A 16390-nucleotide genomic window follows, 5' to 3' on the forward strand; every position below is an offset into this window, starting at 1 on the left:
AGCCGGGAATCGTTGGACAGAAAGGGCGGTTTAGCGTCATGTGAGAGAAAGGCAATCAAGGATAATCGGCGTCTCTCTTCTTCGAACAGATACGAGAAGCTTCTGTAAGAACTGGGTGCGAAACGGCAGATTGTGAGCTGGCCCGAGGTGAAACAAAAATGACAGCCTGTGAATCAGGGCATCGTCGAATAATTATGATGGCAGAGGCCATGAGGCATGTATATTATAATAATAATAATAACAACAACAACAACAAACAGAATATCTCCGGGATCACCTCCTGCCGCACAAATCCCAGCAACCAGTTAAGTCTCACAGAGTTGGCCTTCTCTGGGTCCCGTTGACTAAACAATATCATTTGGCAGGACCCAGGGGAAGAGCCTTCTCTGTGGCGGCCCCAACCCTCTGGAACCAGCTCCCCCCAGAGATCAGAATTGCCCCCACCCTCCTCGGCTTTCGTAAGCTCCTTAAAACCCACCTCTGTCATCAGGCATGGAGGAATTGAGATATTCCTTTCCCCCTAGGCCTATACAATTTAGGCATGGTATGTTTGTATGTATGTTTGGTTTTTAATAAGTGTTTTTAGTTATTTTAAATATTAGATTTGTCACATGCTGTTTTATTATTGTTGTTAGCCGCCCCGAGTCTACGGAGAGGGGCAGCATACAAATCTAATGAATGAATGAATGAATGAATGAATGAATAAACAAACAAACAAACAAACAAATAAATAAACAAATCAATCAATCAATCAATCAACAACAACAACAACAATAATAATAATAATAATAAAATATAAAAAAACATAAAAAAACAAAGTTGGAAGGGACCTTGGAGGTCTTCTAGTCCAACCCCCTGCTTAGACAGGAAAATCTACACCACTTCAGACAGATGGTTATCCAATACTTTCTTATAATTTGATATCATTTTCCCCCAGTCCCTGCAATTGCACTATGGGATTTGCATCCCATAATAGGCCATCATCGGTGAGTCAAGCACAATGCACATTTCCTAGACAATCCCCGATAGAGGTTTGCTCAAAAATATTGCTCAACAGGAGTAAGAGGGATAATAATAATAATAATAATAATAATAATAATAATAATAATAATAGATTTGTATGCCGCCTCTCTCCATGGACTTGGAGCGGCTCACAACAAAATAACACAGTATAACAAATCTAATATAAAAAAACATTTAAAACCCAACATTAAAACCATGCAACACAATCATTCCATGCATAAACTATATATGCCTGGGGGTATCTTAATTCCCCCATGCCTAGCGACATAGGTGGGTCTTGGGTCTTGGAGTCCTAGTGGACAACCATCTAAATAGGAGCCAGCCGTGTGCAGCAGCCGGCAAAGAAGCCAACACAGTTCTAGGCTGCATTAACAGAAGGAGAGAATCAAGATCACGCAAAGGGTTAATACCACTTTATTAGGCCTTGGTAAGGTCAAACCTGGAATCTTGCATTCACTTTTGATTGCCACAAAGCAAATCAGCAATCTCATTGTGTGATGACAGGGTTGTTTCCCAGGCTTCGAGGAATTCCCTGACTATTTTTGTCCCTGCTTGGCCAACAATCTTAGCAGCTGCAAAATTGAATATGGGACCTCGTTTCTTGCAATGAGTTTGGTGTCTCCTCATCTAACTGCTCGCTTGTGTTCTTGCAAAATGGTAGTTAGCTTCCTCCCCATCGGTCCTACATAGTCACCAGTGCAATCCAGTTCAAAGTGTTGGTAATGACCTATAAAGCCCTACATGGCATCAGGCCATATTACTTGCGGGACCGCCTACTGCTATATGAGTCCCAGCAACTGATTAGGTCCCACAGAGTCAGCCTTCTCCAGGTCCTGTCAGCCAGACAATGTCGCTTGGTGGGGCCTAGGGGAAGAGCCTTCTCTGTGGCGGCCACGGCCCTCTGGAATCAGCTCCCCCTGGAGATTCGCACTGCCCCAACCTTCCTTGCCTTTTGTAAGAGTCTCACCTATGTCACCAGGCTTGGAGCAATTAGGTCTCAGCCCCCTAGCCAACGAAATGAGATATATGTTGCACGATTGAACTGGTATGATTGTTTTTAAATATTGGATTTTTAGATTGTAATTTTAAATTTAATTAGATTTGCCATTGTACTGTATTGTTGTATTATATGCTATTAGCCGCCCCGAGTCCTTGGAGAAGAGTGGCATACAAATCTAATAAATAAATCCATGCAGGGAATCCGGTAGATTACATTAGAAGATATCTCCCACCTCCAAGCAACCTTTGCGATGCATGATTTGTCCTCGTATGCGAGTCTGATAGCTGGGAAGAATAAATCTTTGGTCCTGGTATCCGACCAAGATTGGATCTTGCGTATTGGATATTCGCCTTCATTCAGAAGACTCTGTCTGTTTGTTTGTTTGTTTGTTTGTTTGTTTATTAATTCAACTTTTATCCCACCCAATCTCAATGTGACTCAGGGCGGTTTACAACAATATAAAAAATACGATTACAATAATAAAAGAAGTCAAATATAAATATTAAGACAATAAAACCCCAATTATAATTACATTATTTAGTAATGTAATGAAACATTTTTGACGTATTCAATTAAAACAATAATTTTAGAAAATGACTGAGAAGAGACACGGAGAAAATTAACGGTAGTCGTGTTTACGCAAACAAAGGAGGGCAAGTTGGAATTTTTATCCCACTACTGCAATTGTCATTTTGACTTTTTTGGACCCTTCTGGATATCTTATTAAACAGAATTCAGCTGCCATAATGATGTATAATATCATCTAGGCTTAATCTCCAAAATGCATCCAACGGATTGTACTTAAAGGCCAGATTTGAATATGCATATTTTATAGCTTAACCAATTATTTGTGTTAAGTTGGAAGCTGTGAAGCTTATTCCCGGTTTTATTTATTTAGGACAGAGAAAGATCAGTGCATAAACAATCTCATTCGGGGGGGGGGGGGCGTTTTCTCCCTCCTTTGTGGTCTAATTCAGAGATTTAAACCACACTTTACTGTTGGGGGAAAAAAATCCATCGGAAGAGGGTGAGGGAAATCCATCAAGATTGTTCTGTTGAATTGAAAGAAAAATGCATGTAAAAATTAAATATTTACCCTTCTCCTTATGTTAAGTTTTGAAGGCCGAATTCCAAGGACACTCTAGAGAGAAGACAAAATAAAATCACAATTATTTTTTGCACAAGATCAATGATCGTCAATTAATTCATTGTTCTCAATTATCGTATTTTTCCTGCCCCCAAAACAGGCTGAAAATTTGGGTGCCTCTTATACTCTGAGCTTAGCTTTTTAAAGCTTTTTTTTTAGCCCTAACAAGGTGCTAATGATCTTTCTGGCTCCTCCAGGCTTGCAGGCTTGTTTTTATTGCCACTCCCTCCAAAAAATGTTTTTTTGAGATACTAAGGATCTTCCCGGCTTGCAGGATTTTTCCAGTGCTACTCCTAAAATGTTTTTTCCCAGCCTTAAGTCTTTGCAGGCTTGTTTTAATTTCTACTCCCTCTGAAAAAGGTTTTTTTTAAGTCTTTGCAGGCAAGCATCTGAATTTTGGACACTTGACCATGGCGATGCTACAACAATCATAAGTGTAAAAAACAGTCATAACTCAATTTTTTTCAGTGCCATTTTACTGTGTCCAACAGTCGCTAAACAAATTGTTGTAAGTCAAGGACTGTCTTTGAGGTGTCTAATTTCTCCTGGTCCATTGGTCACAATAAGAAATTAGGTAGTCCTCAACTTACATTCATTGGTTTAGGGACTGCTCAAAGTTACAATGAAGAAAACGTGACTTAGGATTGGTCCTCACCCTTACGACGGTCACAGCACCCATACAGTCATGTGATCAAAATTCGAGGGGGGCTTGACCAACCTGCATGTGTTTAGCTGTTTTGGAGCAGTTTTGCCAACAAGCCAAAACAGTCTTTCTCAGGCAGGCATGGTCCACAAGGGTTGGACTTCAATACCCCAAATCCCGAACTTATTCCATGCTGAGCACCAGAAGCAAACTACACTACACTCAAGGTTAAACAGGAGGAAATGCCTTAATCACTTTTGTTTTTCCAATAGAAGAGAATATTTATAGCTCAGGGTTGAATTCTGGAGTCTCTGGTGCTTTCTGAGCTGGGTAGTTTTCTTGCATCTGTTTTGTGACCCAACCAGGTAACATCATCAGTGCTAGAAGGACGTGGGGTTTGCAGGGAGGAGGAGAAGGAGGAGGGGATTGGGAGGGGAAGAGGAAGAGGAAGAGGAAAATGAGGAGGAGGAGGAGAAAAAGAAGAAGAACAAGAACAAGAAGAACAAGAACAAGAAGAACAAGAAGAACAAGAACAAGAAGAACAAGAACAAAAATAACAATAACAATAATAATAATTAATAATAATTTATTGGATTTGTATGCCGCCCCTCTCTGCAGACTCGGAACAACAAGAACAAGAATAAGAACAAAAAAAAGAAGAACAAGAAGAACAACAACAACAAGAAGAAAAATGACAATGACAATAATTGTCGTATTCTTGATGGTCTCTGAGCTTTGGGAAAACCTCCGTAGCCTGTGGAAGGTGAAAAATGGGCCCAACAGGCCATTTTTCACTGTCCGAAGGCTTCAAAAAAGCCTCCTAAATCCTGGGCAAGGCAAAAATGGTCCAAGTTCATTTCTGAACTTCTGGTAGCCCTGTTGGACTGTTTTTCTCCCTCCCCAGGCTTCAGGAGTGAAAAACGGCCCAACAGGCCTACCAGAAGTTTGGAAACTTTCCTGAAGCCTGGGAGGTTGAAAACAGCCTCCCCTCTCCTTCAGAAAGCCGAAAATCAGATGGCCAGTACACACATGCATGCTGGAACTGACACACAGAAACACCTCATGTAAGCGGTGCGCTACGAGCAAGAATGCTTAAATTGTGCCGCCACAGCTCGTAAGTTCTTGCGGGACAAGCACGATTTTGCTGCTGCACCTATGGAGGATGCAAAATCGCGCATGGAACTGCAGGTGCGCCCATGTTTTGGCGAGGTTTTTTTGCTTCCGCCATGCTGAAACATGGTTGCACCTCTGGCTCCGTGCATGATTTTGCTTCCTCCAAAGGTTACTCCTTTGTGGGGTGCCTCAGGAGTTGGTCCTCTCCCCCCTACTATTCAATATCTACATGAAACCGCTGGGTGAGATCATCCAAGGGCATGGGATGAGGTATCATCAGTATGCGGATGATACCCAGTTGTACATCTCCACATCATGTCCAGTCAACGAAACAGTGGAAGTGATGTGCCGGTGCCTGGAGGCTGTTGGGGCCTGGATGGGTGTCAACAAACTCAAACTCAACCCGGATAAGACGGAGTGGCTGTGGGTTCTGCCTCCCAAGGACAATTCCATCTGTCCATCCATAGCCCTGGGGGGGGGAATTATTGACCCCCTCAGAGAGGGTCCGCAACTTGGGCGTCCTCCTTGATTCACAGCTCACATTAGAGAAACACCTTTCAGCTGTGGCGAGGGGGGCGTTTGCCCAGGTTCGCCTGGTGCACCAGTTGCGGCTCTATCTGGACCGGCACTCACTGCTCACAGTCACTCATGCCCTCATCACCTCAAGATTCAACTACTGTAATGCTCTCTACATGGGGCTACCTTTGAAAAGTGTTCGGAAACTTCAGATCGTGCAGAATGCAGCTGCGAGAGCAATCATGGGCTTCCCAAGGCATGCCCATGCTACACCAACACTCCGCAGTCTGCATTGCTTGCCGATCAGTTTCCGGTCACAATTCAAAGTGTTGGTTATGACCTTTAAAGCCCTTCATGGCATCGGGCCAGAATATCTCCGGGACCACCTTCTGCCTCATGAATCCCAGCGACCGGTTAGGTCCCACAGAGTTGGCCTTCTCCGGGTCCCGTCAACTAAACAATGTCGTTTGGCGGGACCCAGGAGAAGAGCCTTCTCTGTGGCGGCCCCGACCCTCTGGAAACAGCTCCCCCCAGATATCAGAGTTGCCCCCACCCTCCTTGCCTTTCGCAAGCTCCTTAAAACCCACCTCTGTCGTCAGGCATGGAGGAATTGAAATCTTCCCTTCCCCCTAGGCTTATAGAATTTATACATGGTATGCTTGTATGTATGATTGGTTCTTTAAATTGGGGGTTTTTAGATTATTAAATTGGGGTTTTTTAGATTATTATCCCTCCCCTTTAATTCATTATCTAAATATTCCCAAATTTTAATGCAATGGGGGAATATTAAGATAATGAATTAAAGGGGAGGGATAAAATGGCAGGAGCGAGCACCCAGTGGACTGTATTAAAAAAGGCCATCTTAAAAGCCACTGGACTGTATGTAAGACAAATAACTAAAGGTAAAAGGAAGAAGAAACCGCTATGGTTTAGCAATGATGTAAGGGCTATAGTCAATGAAAAAAAGGCTGCCTATAGGAGGTATAAATAGTCTGGAAGTATAGCTGATAGGGAGGTGTATAAAATGAGACAGAAGGAGGCGAAACAGATAATATATGCTGCTAAAGCCTCAAAAGAGGAAGAAATTGCCAAATCTCTAAAGAAGGGGGATAAAACCTTCTTCAGATATATTAGTGATAAGAAGAAGAAAAACTGCGGCATCACGAAGCTTAGTACCGGGAATAATACATGCATTAATGGGAATAAGGAGATCGCTGACCATTTCAATAGCTACTTCTGTTCAGTTTTCTCAAAAGACACCTTACAAAATAAAACTATAGAGGGATATAGCATTGCTTCCAGCTGTACGGATTCAGCTCCAGTGATCTTAGAAGCCGATGTATTAGAAGAACTTGAACGATTAAAGATAAATAAGGCAATGGGTCCAGATGGCATCCACCCCAGAGTTCTTAAAGAACTCAGATCTGTCATTGCTACCCCCCTGACTGATTTGTTTAACCAATCCTTGTTAACAGGAGATGTTCCTGAGGATTGGAGAATGGCCAGTGTTGTGCCTATCCACAAGAAGGGCAGTAGAGAAGAAGCTGGTAACTACAGGCCAGTTAGCTTGACATCAGTTGTAGTTAAAATGATGGAGACTCTACTCAAAAAGAGGATAAATCAGCACCTAAAAAACAATAACTTATTGGACCCAAATCAGCATGGCTTTACTGAAGGCAAATCATGTCAGACTAATCTCATTGATTTCTTTGACTATGTCACAAAGGTGTTGGATGAAGGTGGTGCCGTGGATATTGCCTATCTGGACTTCAGCAAAGCCTTTGATACGGTTCCACATAAAGAGCTGATAGATAAATTAGTGAAGATTGGACTTAATCCCTGGATAGTTCAATGGATTTGCAGCTGGCTGAAGCGTAGACATCAGAGAGTTATTGTTAACGGCGAGTATTCTGAGCAGAGTCAGGTTACAAGCGGTGTGCCACAAGGGTCTGTTCTGGGTCCTATTCTTTTTAATATGTTTGTGAGTGACATAGGGGAAGGTTTGGTAGGGAAGGTTTGCCTATTTGCCGATGACTCTAAAGTGTGCAACAGGGTTGATATTCCTGGAGGCGTCTGTAATATGGTAAATGATTTCGCTTTACTAGATAAATGGTCAAAGCAATGGAAACTGCAGTTTAATGTTTCCAAATGTAAAATAATGCACTTGGGGAAAAGGAATCCTCAATCTGAGTATTGTATTGGCAGTTCTGTGTTAGCAAATACTTCAGAAGAAAAGGATTTAGGAGTAGTGATTTCTGACAGTCTCAAAATGGGTGAACAGTGCAGTCAGGCAGTAGGGAAAGCAAGTAGGATGCTTGGATGCATAGCTAGAGGTATAACAAGCAGGAAGAGGGAGATTATGATCCCGCTATATAGAATGCTGGTGAGACCACATTTGGAATACTGTGTTCAGTTCTGGAGACCTCACCTACAAAAAGATATTGACAAAATTGAACGGGTCCAAAGACGGGCTACAAGAATGGTGGAAGGTCTTAAGCATAAAACGTATCAGGAAAGACTTAATGAACTCTATCTGTATAGTCTGGAGGACAGAAGGAAAAGGGGGGACATGATCGAAACATTTAAATATATTAAAGGGTTAAATAAGGTCCAGGAGGGAAGTGTTTTTAATAGGAAAGTGAACACAAGAACAAGGGGACACAATCTGAAGTTAGTTGGGGGTAAGATCAAAAGCAACATGAGAAAATATTATTTTACTGAAAGAGTAGTAGATCCTTGGAACAAACTTCCAGCAGACGTGGTAGATAAATCCACAGTAATTGAATTTAAACATGCCTGGGATAAACATATATCCATCCTAAGATAAAATACAGAAAATAGTATAAGGGCAGACTAGATGGACCATGAGGTCTTTTTCTGCCGTCAGACTTCTATGTTTCTATGTTTCTATTTTTAATATTAGATTTGTTCACATTGTCTTTTTTATTGTTGTTACCTGCCCCGAGTCTTCGGAGAGGGGCAGCATACAAATCTAATAAATAAATAAATAAATAAATAAATAAAATCGCGCTGTTCCTGCAAGAACTTACGAGCCACGCTGTCTCACGTCTCTTCAGATATGGCAGAAATTCGCCATCATGGCCCTACGTCATTTCAAATTGCAGGGCTTTCCACAGAACGAAAAAGCAATTCCAGAGTTGCAAACTATTCCATGCGCTTGAATTAAAGCATTTCTTGAACCTAGGCCACGGGAGGCAAACATTTCTTGGAATATCTGCAAGTCAGCGATACGGTCGGCCCTGTAAACTTCATCTATTTCTATTTATACCGTGTTTTTATTCCGAAGCGCTAACGGCATTTAAGGGATGCAGCCGGGCTACCCATAAAATATGCAGGGAATTGTAACATAAAAGTATTACTTATAGGCCTGAGAGATTTAAAAAAATCTATCTATAAAAACCTGTTTCTGAAATATACGACCCGCTTGTTCGCTAATTACAGGCTCTGAATTAATAATGCATGCGCATAATTCTTGCGACGGAAATGCATTAAGGAAGGGTTTGGCGGTGACGAGGCCCCTGGGAAAGACTGGGGAGAGTTGTAGCGCAGGAAAAAAAATAGGCAAAACAAGAGATTTTTATGCCAGAATAGAAAAATCTTGGTGGGGGAAAACTCTTGACATTACAGAAGAAAAAGATACTGTTAAAACAAAATAACAAAAATCATTTTAAGTTTTTTCCACCAAAGCAGTAGTTGCTTCCGGTACAATAGGGGACGGCATCCCGGTACCGGCTGCCAGATTGTGCAATATGGTAAGTAGAAGCAAAATCCTGCCCCCCCCCCAGTCTCAGGAGAAAGGCGGCATAGAAATCGAAATAATAAAATAAAATAAATAAATAAAGAGCGGTGGTGGCGCAGTGGGTAAAGTGCAGTACTGCAGGCCACTAAAGCTGACAGCTAGATCTGCAGGTCAGCAGTTCAAATCTCATCACCGGCTCAAGGTTGACTCAGCCCTCCATCCTTCCGAGGTGTTTTAAATGTTTTAAATGATTGTGGGGGTAATATGCTGGCTCTGTTTAAAAAAGTGCTATTGCTAACATGTTGTAAGCCGCCCTAAGAAGGGTGGCATAAAATATAGAATAAATATATACCTACCTACCTACCTACCTACTTACTGTACATATCTATCTCTATCTATCTATCTATCTATCTATTTTATTCATTTATTTATTTATTGGATTTGTATGCTGCCCCTCTCCGCAGACTCAGGGCGGCTAACAACAGTGATAAAAAACAACATGTAACAATCCAATACTAAAACAAGTAAAAAACCTTTATTGTAAAACCAAACATACATACATACAAACATACCATGCATCTATCTATTTATCTATCTATCTTTCCAGCTGCCTGCCTACTTAATACTTATGTATCATCTTTCTATGTATCTATGTATGTATCTATGTATGTATCTATGTATCTATCTATGTATCTATGTATGTATCTATCTATCTATCTATCTATCTATCTATCTATCTATCTATCTATCTATCTATCTATCTCTTTCTAGCTACCTACTACTTAGTTACATACCCATGTATCATCTGGCCCATCTATCTATGTCTGTCTGTCATCCATCCATCCAGCTAGCTTGCTAGCTATGATGGCCCAGTGGTTAGAATGCAGTATCGCTGCCAAGATTTTGATCTTTACCGGCACCAGGTTGACTCAGCCTTCCATCTCTCCGAGCTGGGTCAAATGAGGCCCCAGATTGTTGGGGGCGATATGCTGACTCTCTGTCAACTGCTTAGAGAGGGCTGGAAAACACTGTGGAGCTGTATATGTCTAAGCACTATTGCTATCTGTAATTGTCTTTAGTAAAAAGGAATGCCTATGATTAATGTTTCTAGTTCTTTGGAAATAACAAGCAAGAATGTGGATTCTGATAAGAACTGGTTCAAATCGGAACAAAATTGCCCAGAAAGTTGAACTTTAATAACCTGAAAACTCATTGTAATGAAGTTTGGACACATCCTTAACAATTCAATTCCTTTCCTTGTGAACAACTTATTTTCAAGGGGAGGTTTTGATGGAGACAGACAGAGAGACAGACAGATAACAGAGATGAGAGAGCGACAGAGACACAATAAAGACAGATGGATGGATAGATGAGACAGGCAGAGATAATATAAATAGATAAATAGATGATAGGGATAGATGGATGGACGGGCATGGATGGATGATAGATAGATAGATAGATAGATAGATAGATAGATAGATAGATAGATAGATAGATAGATGATAGATAGATAAGATAGATAGATAGATAGATAGATAGATAGATAGATAGATAGACAGATGACAGAGATGAGAGAGCAACAGACAGACAAGCAATAAAGACAGATGGATGGATGGATGGATGAGACAGGCAGAGATAATATAAATAAATAGATAAGTAGACGATAGAGATAGAAAGATAGATGATAGACAGACATATGATTGATTCATGTAGACATCAATCTTGTTTTCCTGATTTGGGGGCAGGAGAGCCTTTTAAAGGGTTGGGAGGGGGGACTTTATGTGACGTTCCTTCCAGTCTGGAGCAAGAGGAGGGAGCATCGGAGGAACCTTTGGTGCGCCCGCGGGATGACGTCACCGGGTGGCGCGATGGCTCCCGGCGAGGTAACGCTCCCCACCTGCTTGCGCCGGTAGAGATCCTTCGCGGGCATGTCGAGAGCAGCGCCGCCGCGGCCGTCCTTGGCTTTCTCCCTGGGCTCGTCAGCTGCCGGAAGTTGACTCCGGCACCCCTGGCAACCAACCGGAAGCCACCATCGAGGCGGCCGCCGAAGGGCGAGAACGGCCGTCCTGACGAGTCACACAGCGCCGCCATCTTTTCCCTCGCATTCTTCTCCCCCCTCACAATTTTTTTCCCCAGTGTGGGATTTTCAAGGTGGCGGGGTTGGAGTGGCGAAACCCCTCTCGAGCGAGTCCGAAAAATGAGATATTTTTTAAAAAGCAGGAATTCCTGAGAGGAAGACGCCCGTGAGGCACTCCTCCCCGCCCCCTCATGACTATGCATATGAGGCAGGGCTTCAACGCTGCTCCGGCATCCGGGCCTTCGCGCAGGCGCACTGTCCACTTTTCACCCCCTCCCTCTCCCTCACTCCCTCAGGGCTGCGTCGGCGCGTGCGCAGTGCCGCGCGCGCGCGTATCCGGGAGCAGGGCGGGGGGCTGAGTCACGACGGCCGGCTCGGGCTCCTCAGGGGCGTCGGGATGAGGCGGGCGGCGTCGGCGACACCGGGCCACCCGAGGCCTCAGTGAGGCTCCCGTCTCCTCCCTCCTCCTTTTTTCACCGCCACCATGATGGAGGAGATCGACCGCTTCCAGGTGCCCGCCGTTCGCGCCGAGATGCAGCCGTTGGTGAGTGTGTGTGTGTGCCTGTTTTTAGGGGGTGAATAGAAATCGCCTCCGGACCCCCCGCAGCGTCCTCCCCCCCCCCCCCCGCTTGGGCAGGACCCGGCAGGAGGGGGGGGGAAGAAGAGCGCGATGACGTCACCCTTTCCTTGCAAGCGGGTCTCCCAAGGCCTCCCTCGCGCTCCCTCCCCCGCCCTCCTTCTCCCGCGGAGCTGTCCGCCGCCGTGGTGCTGAACTGACGCTGCTCTTCCTCCCGCGGATGGGAAGGGCAGCTGGGGGGGGTGAGCTTTCCCGAGAGGGAGGGGAGGGGAAAGGGGGGGGTCGATGTCCTTCTCTCCACCTCCCGCCCTTCCTCCCCCCACCCCGCCTCGTCCTTGGCATTCCACAAGGAACCCTCTGATTGATTGATTGATTGATTGATTGATTGATTGATATTTTCTGTCGAATCAGGCCTTATCAACTCCTCCCCCCGGAGATTAGGACTGCCCCCACTCTCTTTGCCTTTCGTAAACTCCTGAAAACCCCAGGCATGGGGAAATTGACATAACCCTCGGCTGTTTCGCTTTATGCTTGATTTGTTTGGATTGTAAGATTGTTTCTTAACAAGGGTTTTAAATATTGTTCTTTAATATTGGATTTGTATTTTGTATTGTCTGTTGTGAGCCGCTCTGAGTCCCTGGAGAGGGGCGGCATACAAATCTAATAAATTATTATTATTATTATTATTATGTCGGTAAGGGTATGGCTAGCTGATGAGAGCAAAATAGCTTGAAATAGATCTGTACTAGCCTCCCTTTTCTCAGCAAAAATATCTTACACACACACCTCTCTATATATAATATATATGTGTGTGTGAGAGAGAGAGATTTTTTTTCTTGAGTCTCCCTTTTTATTATCAGCAAAAATATGTTACATACACACACACACACACATGCACATTCATATATTCATATCCACTCCAAGTCTACGAAGAGGGGCGGCGTACAAATCTAATAAATTATTACTATTATTATTATTATTATTATTATTATTATTATTATTATTATATTTACATATATCAATACATACATACAAACATATTTCTAACCCGCCCTACTTCCTAGGTCCTTGGGACGGCTCACAACAAAAATAAACATGGATCAATTTTTTAAGAAAACTGTTTCAATTTAAAATAGTTGCAGCCATCCATACGTTCATGGGCCGACTTCTTGCCCTTCTTCTTCTTCTTCTTCTCCATCCGCCCACCTGGTTGGGGCTGAAAACTGCAAGGGAGGGAAAGTGGGTGTCTCTTTGGATGGCCACCTTCAAGATGGAAAATAGCAATAGCATTTAGATTTATATATACCACTTTGCAGTGCTTTACAGCCCTCTCTAAGTGGCTTACAGAGGGTAAGCATATTGCCCCCAATAATCTGGGTCCTCATTTTACCCATCTTGGAAGGATGGAAGGGTGAGTCAACCTTGAGCTTGGTGAGATTCGATCTGCCAAATTGCTGGCAGCCGGTGATCAGCAGAAGTAGCTAGCAGTACTGCTCTCTAACCACTGCACCACAGAGGCTCTTCCTCCCTTCCCCCTCCCGACATTATTGCTCAACGGCCCAAGGCCTGCCTGCAAACTCATGTCTTTAAGCCCTTTCAGAGGGCCAGGAGGGTGGGAGGGGTTGCAAATCTTTCAGGGGAGTTGGTTCCAGAGGGCTGGAACCGCCACAGAGAAGGCCCTTCCCCACGGCCCCGCCAGTCAGCATTGCTTAGCTGACGAGACCTGGAGGAGGCCAACTCTGTGGGATATTATTTATTTATTTATTTCATTATATTTCAATCTCGCCCTGTTCCCTAGGGACTCAGGGCGGTTCACAACAAAAAAAAGCATGGATTGATTTTTTAAAAAACTGTTTCAATTAAAATAGTTGCAGCCGTTCATGGGCCGACTTCTTGCCCTTCTTCTTCAGCCTGACTGGGCTGAAAACTGCAAGGGAGAAGAGTGGAAATTGTACCCCGAATTTCCCATCATGCACCTTTAAATACTTATGGGGAGTGGTCAACAATTCCCTAGAGTTAAAAAACTAAAGACTACTTCCTTGTCCCACACGTATTCTTGTCTTATAGAAAGTCTTATGGAAGTTTTAAAGGGAGGGCAAAAACTCACACCAACAGTAAGAAATAAAAAGAATTTTTTTTAAAACCCCATTTTCTCTGCAACTCTGATTTTAAAATTACCCCTTACTTTGTGATTACCAAAAAAACCATAGAAACATAGAAAATTGACGGCAGAAAAAGACCTCCTGATCCATCTAGTCTGCCCCTATACTATTTCCTGTATTTTATTTTAGATAGATCAATGTTTATCCCAGACATGTTTAAATTCAGTGACTGGATTTACCAACCACATCTGCTGGAAGTTTGTTCCAAGCATCTACGGCTCTTTCAGTCAAATAATATTTTCTCACTAATATTTTCTCTTAGGAGAGCCACCTTCAAATGGAGAACAGCAGTAGCAATAGCATTTAGACTTATCTACTGCTTCAAATTGCTTTTACAGCCCTCTGTAAGTAGTTTACAGAATCAGTCTCTTGCCCCTAACAATCTGGGTCCTCATTTGACCCACCTCAGAAAGAACCTGGTGGTAAGATTTGAACTGCTGAACTACAGCTAGCAGTTAGCTGAAGGAGCCTTCAGGGCTGCACTCTAACCACTGCACCATCTCTGAAGCCACGCCTCTTGGATTGAGTTCCGGGTGGAGGAGGAGGAGCCAGTAGAGAAGACTGCTTGATGGGCCGTGGCTGTCTCTGAGGGAGCTCAGAGGTCTTCTAGTCCAGCCCCTTGCTCAGGCAGGAGACCCTGTATCATTTGGATGGGCTGTTCAATCTCTTCTTAAAAACCTCCACTGATGGAGCACTCACAACTTCTGGTGGCAAAAGGTTCCACTGGTTAACAGAATGACAGTGGTGGAAGGGCACCTTGGAGGTCTTCTAGTCCAGCCCCCTGCTCAAGCATGAAGCCCTATATCTTTGCAGACAAATGATTGTACAATTTCTTCTTAAAAGACCTCCAGTGTTGGAGCATGTACAACTTCTGGTGACAAGCTGTTCCACTGGTTAATTGTCCCCACTGTCAGGAAGTTTCTCCTTAATTCTAGGTTGTTTCTCTCCTTGACTAGTTTCCATCCATTGCTTCTAGTCCTGCCTTTTGTGTCTTACCATGATAGGAAAACCATCTCCAAATCAGGCCGTCCTAAGCATTGATGATGTTACCTAGTTGGGTAATGCGATGTCCACAAGAAAACAGTGCTGCTTTGCACAGGCAGTCTTCAACTTACAACACTTCATTTAAGGGCTGTTCAAAGTTACAATGGCATCCCCAGGGTCACATGACCAAATTCCACATTTGGCAGCTGACTCATATAGAATAGAATAGAATTCTTTATTGCTCAAGTGTGAGCAATTTGTCGTGGTGCAGATGCTCTCAGTGTTCATAAAAGAAAATATACATTTGATAGGAATCGAGGTACAAAACTTAATGATTATCATAGGGGTCAAATAAGCAATCAGGAAACAATCAATACTAATACAGAGAGGGGCGGCATACAAATCCAATAAATAAATAAATAATAAAAATCTTAAGGATACAAGCAAAAAATTACAGTCACACAGTCCTAAGTGGAAGGAAATGGGTGATAGGAATGATGAGAAAAAACTAGTAGTAATAGTAGTGCAGACTTAGTAAATAGTTTGATAGTGTTGAGGGGATTATTTGTTTAGCAGAGTGATGGCATTCAGGAGAAAACTGTCCTTGTGTCTAGTTGTCTTGGTGTGCAGGGCTCTGTAGCGACGTATTGACGATGGGAGTTGAAACAGTTTGTGTCCAGGATGCGAGGGGTCAGTCAATGTTTTCTCCGCCCTCTTTTTGACTCGTGCAGTCTACAGGTCCTCAATGGAAGGCAGGTTGGCAGCAATTGTTTTTTCTGCAGTTCTGATTCTCCTCTGAAGTCCGTGTTGGTCTTGTTGGGTCGCAGAACCAAACCAGACAGTTGTAGAGGTGCAGATGACAGACTCAATGATTCCTCTGTAGAACTGGATCAGCAGATCCTCCCGGGGTCACGTGATCATCTTTTGCAAACTTTTCCCTGCTTAAGTCAACAGGGGAAGGAAATTCATTTAACAACCGTGCGACTAACTGAACCGATGCAGCAACTCACTTAAGAACTTGTTATTTGAGTGTTCCCTTTATTTATTTATTTTTGAGCAGTGTACTTATTTGTTTTATTTTTATTTATTTATTCGATTTTTATGCCACCCTTCTCCTTAGACTCAGGACAGCTTACAACATGTTAGCAATATCACTCTTTTAAAACAGAGCCAGCCTATTGCCCCCACAATCCGGGTCTTCATTTTACCCACCTCGGAAGGACGGAAGGCTGAGTCAACCTTGAGCCAGTGATGAGATTTGAACCGCTGATCTACAGTCAGCTAAAGTGGCCTGCAGTACAACACTCCACCTGCTGCGCCACCCCGGCTCTTTTTTTCCCTGTCTTGCAATGATTTCCCAGCCAGGGGAATGCTTCTTCTTGTCTCAA

The 16390-nt window shown here is 43.4% G+C and overlaps 2 protein-coding genes across 3 annotated transcripts in view; one reads left to right on the forward strand and one right to left on the reverse strand.

Moving 5' to 3' along the window:
- DNAI1 (dynein axonemal intermediate chain 1) overlaps window positions 1-11270 on the reverse strand; it is a 132749-nt gene extending 121479 nt beyond the window's left edge. The window contains exons 1-2 of the mRNA XM_070743652.1: window positions 11100-11270; window positions 3120-3164 (exon numbers count right to left, since the gene is read on the reverse strand). Coding sequence (XP_070599753.1) covers window positions 3120-3164; window positions 11100-11132 — 78 coding nt within the window. The 5' untranslated portion in view covers window positions 11133-11270. The remainder of the gene's footprint in view (window positions 1-3119; window positions 3165-11099) is intronic.
- A 333-nt stretch (window positions 11271-11603) lies between these two features.
- Window positions 11604-16390, forward strand: part of FAM219A (family with sequence similarity 219 member A) — a 77759-nt gene continuing 72972 nt past the window's right edge. For both annotated transcript variants that reach the window (XM_070736433.1, XM_070736434.1), the window contains exon 1: window positions 11604-11823. In XM_070736433.1, coding sequence (XP_070592534.1) covers window positions 11764-11823 — 60 coding nt within the window. In that variant the 5' untranslated portion in view covers window positions 11604-11763. The remainder of the gene's footprint in view (window positions 11824-16390) is intronic.

This window comes from Erythrolamprus reginae, chromosome 2 (assembly GCF_031021105.1).
Source record: "Erythrolamprus reginae isolate rEryReg1 chromosome 2, rEryReg1.hap1, whole genome shotgun sequence".
NCBI classification, from domain to species: Eukaryota; Metazoa; Chordata; class Lepidosauria; order Squamata; family Dipsadidae; genus Erythrolamprus; species Erythrolamprus reginae.